General features: G+C 36.7%; 1 protein-coding gene across 1 annotated transcript; it reads left to right on the forward strand.

The window, feature by feature from the left end:
- Positions 1-2,504: 2,504 nt before the first annotated feature.
- LOC131313375 (N-terminal acetyltransferase A complex catalytic subunit NAA10) lies at positions 2,505-4,712 on the forward strand. The gene is made up of 2 exons (XM_058341693.1): positions 2,505-2,971; positions 4,210-4,712. Exons 1-2 carry the CDS (start codon positions 2,672-2,674, stop codon positions 4,477-4,479), a joined length of 570 nt encoding a protein of 189 aa, XP_058197676.1. The 5' UTR covers positions 2,505-2,671; the 3' UTR covers positions 4,480-4,712.
- Positions 4,713-7,421: the final 2,709 nt, after the last annotated feature.

Genomic DNA, 7,421 nt, shown 5'->3' on the forward strand with positions numbered 1-7,421 from the left:
CTCCACAAGTACATCTACAAAGGTCATGATAGTACCACGATGGTGTTGAGAGACGAATAAACAAGATCTAGCATTAAGGTAACTATTATTAGTCATCATTTTACTTTTATAAGAAGGGATTCTTGCTCATTAATTATTTTTTTAGGCTATTATTCATGTTTATAATTGTGCTTTTGGATGAAGTAGATATGCGTTGGTACAAAAACTCTCGGGAGGCAGATGGAGAAACAAATTTAAAGACAATAAAACCTATGTTGAACACCTTTTTTTCCCCTACATAGTGTATCAGATTTGACTCTATATAGATTTTTAGATTTTTTATGCATGTTAAAATTGGATTTTATGAATGCAACATGGCATTAATTTTGAGTTTTGTGGTCTGGATTAATATAGTTCAGTGTGTATCCTAACAATGCAATTAACTCTCGGTATGTGTGATTGAGATTATCATTGGTAGTGATGTACACACGGGTAGGGAAGTAACAAATAAAACTTTTTGTTGCGGAGTGCTACAGGCATAGGTAATTAGTATATCAAAGTTTTGCAATAACAAAAATATACCATATTTTACTTTGTTTCTACCTATTTTTTTCGACATGCTCCTTTTGCTCGTTGCTCAACCCGTAGCTTTAGTTGTCTTCAAAATGTGTTGCGCCGTGCCTTCAGGCACGAGCATTCGCTAGTTAATCAAAAAGTTTTGACATTTTAGCTTATTATTCATACCGACTAATAACTTGTCAATAACTTATTTCTCAATAACTTTTTTCACTCACATAACTATCTACAACTTATTCACTATCATAAATAACTTGATATTTCTTAACAACTTATTTTTGTTACCGGAAACAGCTAACAACTTGATTGCAGCAAATTCTTTCTCAAAATTTATTCACTACCGAAAACGCCTAGAACATGGAAGTTTTGTTCTCTGGAAGTTTGTTTTCCCATCCTATCATGATTTCATGGTTATGTATTTTTAGATTATGATAAGATTTAAAAAATGTTTATACCAGATGTTCATAATAGATTTTATTAAAAGTTTTTGTCGGTGAAATATAATCTATAAATTCGAAAAGTTCCTACAAAGGTCAAATTTGAATTATGCGTTCTTCAATTTTTTTTGTAAACTACCATGTTCGGCTAAATAAGCCAACTGTCTTATTTTTTTGTTATTATTCAATTTTTTTCATATTTGTTAAGTTTTCGTTAATTTTTTGGAGATCATTGTATCGTCATGACAAGAGGAATCTAAAAAGTAAAAAATTATGATTGAAATCCAATTTTTTTTGAATAAAGACGAAAAAATTGGCTTATTGACTTATTTTTGTCTTTATTAAAAAAAATTAGATTTTGATTGTAATTTTTTACTTTTTAGATTCCTCTTGTCATGACGATATAATAATCTCCAAAAAATCGACGAATGATGATACAATAATCCCAAAAAAATTGACGAAAAACTAATAAATATGAAATTTTTTTGAATAAGGATAAAAAAATAAGCCAATTGATTTATTTAGCCAAACGGAGACACTCATAATTGAAAAATGCATCATGTCATGATTCAGAAATGAGACTTCCAAACACGCTATGTGCCATAACAATGGAAATTATAGTTTCGGAGGCTCTATACTCTATACTCTTGACTAGAGGAATATAAAAAGTGGGCCGATATAGAAAAATGTTTAGATAAGACGATACGTTAGATAAAAAAAGATAGTTATTTGGTATTTTTTCGTCTTTAGTAATTTTTTTTCTTTTAGTCACAATTTTGTATTTTTTAGATTCATCTTGTCAGATGACTAATTAATCCAAAATATATGACGCGAATCAAACAAAAATATAAAAAAGACAAATGAAACACACAAAACAAAAAGCAAAAAAGTTGGAGCCACAGTAGATGCAATGTCTCGGTGTGAAATTGTATTTTTTCCACTTTTTCCCTAAAAAGTGAAATTTTACTACCTCCGCCTAAAAAAATGTCCGATGGGTAAGACAAAAATTTTAAAAATATTGTGCATCCTTTTCCCCTCGAAATACTATCGCCAAGTTCTTTTAATTTTTGAGAAAAAAGTTATGAATTTTGCTAACAATAATGTATTATTTTAAAGTTACGGAGTATTATTTTGTAGACCACACAATCTTTTTTGGATGGGTATAATTTTAGGACTGTGCTGCGGAAATCGATCGGAGGTACCAACAGGTCACAGGGCCCACTTTGGATCCCGCACGAATGATTCGAGCAGTTAAATATTTAAAAAATAAAAATGAGTGGGCCCGCGAAAAATCAGCTTAATTCGACATGTACATAGGTTCTCCATCCAATCTTCTATTTTTTCATTCAAGTTTTAGGATCATTTTTTTAAAAATTATTGAACGACTCGAATAATCCGTACAAGATCCAAATAGACCCCGTGGCCGTCGGTACCTCCGCTCGGTTTCCATATCATCATTTTCGATAATTTTAGTCGGAAAATAACGTTCTAGTTGGACCAAACCCGCCCATCCGTCGCAGGATCTCAGGCCCAAGTTCCAAATTATGCCCAACAAAATCTTTCACAGCCCCACCCAATCGGCCAATCCACAACCGCACTCGGACTCTCTCTCTCTCTCTCCATCGCACTCCGCGGTACAAGCAGTGAGCAAAGCCAAACCCTAGACCCGACCAACAGCCATGGTGTGCATACGCAAGGCGACGATTGACGACCTCTTGGCCATGCAAGCCTGCAACCTCTTCTGCCTTCCCGAGAACTACCAGATGAAGTATTACTTCTACCACATCTTGTCATGGCCGCAGCTCCTCTACGTGGCGGAGGACTACGGCGGCAAGATCGTCGGCTACGTGCTGGCCAAGATGGAGGAGGAGAGCTCCGAGTGCCACGGCCACATCACCTCCCTCGCCGTCCTCAGGACCCACCGCAAGCTAGGGCTCGCTACCAAGCTCATGACCGCCGCCCAAAACGCCATGGAACAGGTCAGACCCGGCCAATCACTTTAGGGTTTAGGAGAACTTTTTTTGTTTTTTTTTGTTTTTGATAATGGTGTCCGGGCCATGCCCACCCCAACCACTTTAGGGTTTAGGATAAATTTTCTCTTTTTTCATAACTCACCAACCCGAGGTCTTGTGGGCTTACCCCAGGGCCGGCTCTGATCCAACCATCCAGTAGTGGGACCCAATTACAGCCAGGGCAAAGAACATATGGACGGCCAAAAGAAAGTTGATAGCACCTGGGGGTCAGGGGCAATTTTCAAGAATGGGCGTTCCACGTTTGATATTTTAAGTTTGATTTAGATGATCTGGATCTCCAGTTCTTTCTCAAAATTTTAGTCAAATTTGAGTAAAAATTTGGGTAAAAGCTTCATTTGTTATGTATCAGTTCAATGAATGAACTCAAATCTAAGCAAAAATTTGAGCAAGAGATTCATTAATGACTTATTTGTAAATTGTGAAGAGCAGAACAAGCCTTCAAAATTTTTAGTAAAAGTTTGAGTCTCCCTTGATTTGGTGAAAAATTTGAGCTTGAGCTTGAGTCAAGGACTGGGAGTCTGGGATGAGTTTAAAGGGCTTTTACTTGGAATTTGGTTATGAGTAAATTAAAACTGTAAGGCATGGAGATGCTCGTATTGAAGTCTTTGATGCTGTGACTGTCTACTGCTTTTGGCGGTGTAAATAATTACTCTCTCTGTCCCATTTTGTTTGCTTGGTATTCTATTTTGGGATGTCCCAAACTATTTGTACTTTTGAAAAGTCAATGAAAAAAGTTTGTAAATTTCCACAAACTAACCTTCATAACTGATTAATGCAGCTTTAAAGGTAGAGAATAAGGGATAATATTGGTCATTGAGCTTTCTAGGTGGACATACAAAATACTTGTCCCCTTAAAAAGTTGAGTTCCCTTATATAGCAAACAATATGGGAGGGTGGGAGTCCATATTTTTATCTTCAAGTTCTATCTAAATATGTCAATTTCAACTTTAATTTAAAATAAATTCCTTCATAAAACGCACATATACTAATATTTTTCTGTGCCTTCTTCCCCCCTCAAGTGTACCAGGCCAAAATATGTTTCTATGGGTAATGAAAACTTTTGCGCTTTGTCAATCGTGACTTACTAAAGGTTTTGTCAAATGTTTGGAGGCCTTTCTTAAATGTGGAGCCTTTATGCGATTGCCTTGTGACCTAATGAGTGGGCCACCACTGAACTTCAACAGGTGTTTGGCGCTGATTACGTGTCGCTGCATGTGAGGAAGAGCAATAGGGCAGCGTTCCATTTGTATACGGAGACGCTCGGCTACAAGATTCATGACGTGGAGGCAAAATACTATGCGGACGGAGAGGATGCATATGATATGCGGAAGCAGCTGAAGGGGAAGCAGTATCATACTCACCAGCATCATCATCACCACCACCACCATGGTGGTGGATGTTGCTCCGGTGAGACAGTGAAGAGCGGAGAGGCGAGAGCAGAGGCTGCCGAGTGATGGGAAGAGGTATTTGCATTTTGAATTATCTGTGGCCTGTTGTACTTTTCATGGGCTTGTAGTTTGGAATATTCATGGGTTAGCTTTATTATCTAGTTGGGTTTTTTTTTTTTTCCTCTTAAACATAATGCATGTTAAACTGGTTTGGCAAGTTTATGCATATGTGTTTTTGCACTAGAAGTTTACATGAGTGCAATTTTATAATTATTTATGAATTTTCAGTTTTCTAGTGAGTTTGTTGTTCGTCTCTTCTGGTTGCTAGTTGTTAATACTTGTTCAAAACCAAATGCCTCATGGTTCCAAGACCTAGATTGATGTGGTTGTTGACATTGTAGTTTCTATGTATATCAGTATATGACTGCAACTATCTCTATATCTAGTTAGGGGAAAGATAGTTTTGAAGCATTCATGATGAGATATACGCAGTAGATGTGATGTTAAAAGTGCTAGTAATTGAAGGTTTACATTATTAAAGCTTGTCCTACATTTGTTCATTCCTTAGTTACACGAAGAGGGAGCGGGGATGGGGGAGCGGATGATCATAGAAGTGTGGGAACGCCATTGGGAGCGGTTAGGAAAAATTATTAAAATTATAAATATATTTTGAAATTTTATATTGTTAAATGTCAATATAAAAATATTATTCTACCACATAAAATATTACTATTAAAATTATAAGTTTCTAGTTATATTTCAACATTTTTATTGTAGCACATAATAACACAATAGAGCTCTTGTGCATATTAAGAAGGCGTAAAAGTTAAAGGCATTAGTATGACTCTAGAAGACTAATATCAAATGTGCACACCAACAAGAACAAAACAACTTTAAAGATACCAATTGCAGCTTGAATCATAAGTCTCTTAACCGTTTTTTGGGTGTAAGTTCCCGTATAGGTAGGGAACGAGTTCCCGTCGTCATTGGGACGAGTTTCTTGGAGTTTCCTTCGATGGGAACGCGGAAACTCATTTCCGTCGAAGAAACGTGGGCATAGTTGAAGGTTCCTGCAACTAAGGTTCATTCTGACCTCTAAAACTAGTTTCAGTCTGGGTGGCCTCTACGGTAATGGCTAATTGGTTTTGAGTTGGATACTTTGACATGATATAAGAACTCGGCTTTTCAGAGGCTTTTGGAAAAATTCTTGATTAATTACCGCGTTGTTGTTCCTTAAGTGCAACTTGCTTCATTGTGATCCCCATGTTATGGATCCTTTGTTTACCTCTAACGTGTGGGGCAGGGTTTGCACGTGGTAGAGAGTGTTAGATTGTGTCCCACATTAATGTATTGTAACCTCTAAACTAGTATTCAATCATGGGCAGCCTTTCAACTCATTGTCAATTGATTTAGAGTTCAAGTTGTCCTAAATATATGACAGCTTTTACTGCTACCAGTTATGGCGAGCGATACCACTTTTTGAAGCCTTGGAACGCATGACATGGCTATGTGAGAATGGTTGAGGCTGCAATATGCATCTGAGCAATGGTCAAGCTCAAGCACTTGAAATTTTGTGTGCAAAAATTGAGACTTTTGGAGATTTCGAACTTCAATACAAAAGTTATTGGACTAAAATGTGTTTTACGTAATACGCAACCAAGCATTGGAAAATGTAAAATGTGTTTTTGAGGAAAATGATTTTCGTCTAAATGAATCCTCAAACTACAGCTCCGCTGTTTTCTTTTCTAACGCTCCCATGCCCAATGGCTCAGTTTGGATAACAGGATTCCCTAAATGAGAATGCGATTCCCTGTCTTGACTTTGATTTGTACCATTTTGAAATAGAAATCGTCTTCCCTAATCTAATCCCAATGCTTCCACCTTGTCATATTCCTGACGGATTGTAGCAGATGGGGGCACAGTATTCAAGATTTTATTCACAGGGGATTCTAACCAAATCAAACACTTTTTTTTTTGGTAAAACTAAATCAAACACCTGTATAGTATTGGCACATGGATTTTACTGAGTATTTATTGGGAATCCTGGTAGTGAGATTTCCATCCATTCTCTTTGATTTCTGCCATCTAGTGTACTGCCTAAAGATTTGAACCCACTTCTTCGGTCCTGCGATTTTTGTCCACTATCCATTTTTGGATGTTTCATAATACATGTTCACTTTGACAAGTCAGGAAAATTTGATGTAGTTTTTATGTTTTGCCCTTTCTCTTTTGAAGTTGAGTAATAGCTTCCCATACTAAAATAAAGGGCAACTTGTGATTTTTAAAATATAATGATTTATGTTTTCTTAAATAGTTGAATTCTAAGAGAAGGACAAAAGTTGTGGGACGGAAGGAGTATTTTGCGAAACCAAATGGCGTTGCCTTGCATGGTAGTGTTTTCGAAAAGAGGAATTAAGGTCTCTGGGTAAACTTTAAACCGTTGTCATTTTTTTTCAGGAAAAAGAAGTATGAGTTCATTTCATTGCTTTTAGAATGATTTGATTACAAGTCCTGTTTCTGATGGTTCTGTTATCTTTCCCTTGACTTTATGTTATTCTTTTTTAGATCTTATGCAGGATTTCATTAATGCTGGTAAAAAAAGGGCGCATTAGTGAATTTACATAATTTAAGAGGGGGATAGGATTATCTAGGTGACACATGATAAACAGCGTAAAAACCTTCTGGTTATTGATTGTTGGCGTAAGACGAAACTCGGTCTCTATATAATATCATCCACTGATTGTTTTACGATCTTCTCCTGACACACAGAGTCCTCGTTCATCATGGGCCATTAAATGTAGAAGCCTTCACTGGACTCTGATAATTCAACCCGGCCTTACGTTCCAAGAACCATGGACAGTTGTAAGAAATATGTGTGTCACAGACATCGACGCTTGTCAAAAAACTCCTCACCACATGTCAAGCATGTATCAAAATGTGTTTTTATTATTTTTAGTTTGTACGAACTAGAACACTTGTGGGACAAATATATGTCTGTAGACAAAGCC

The sequence above is a fragment of the Rhododendron vialii genome, chromosome 1a (assembly GCF_030253575.1).
Source record: "Rhododendron vialii isolate Sample 1 chromosome 1a, ASM3025357v1".
Classification (NCBI taxonomy): domain Eukaryota; kingdom Viridiplantae; phylum Streptophyta; class Magnoliopsida; order Ericales; family Ericaceae; genus Rhododendron; species Rhododendron vialii.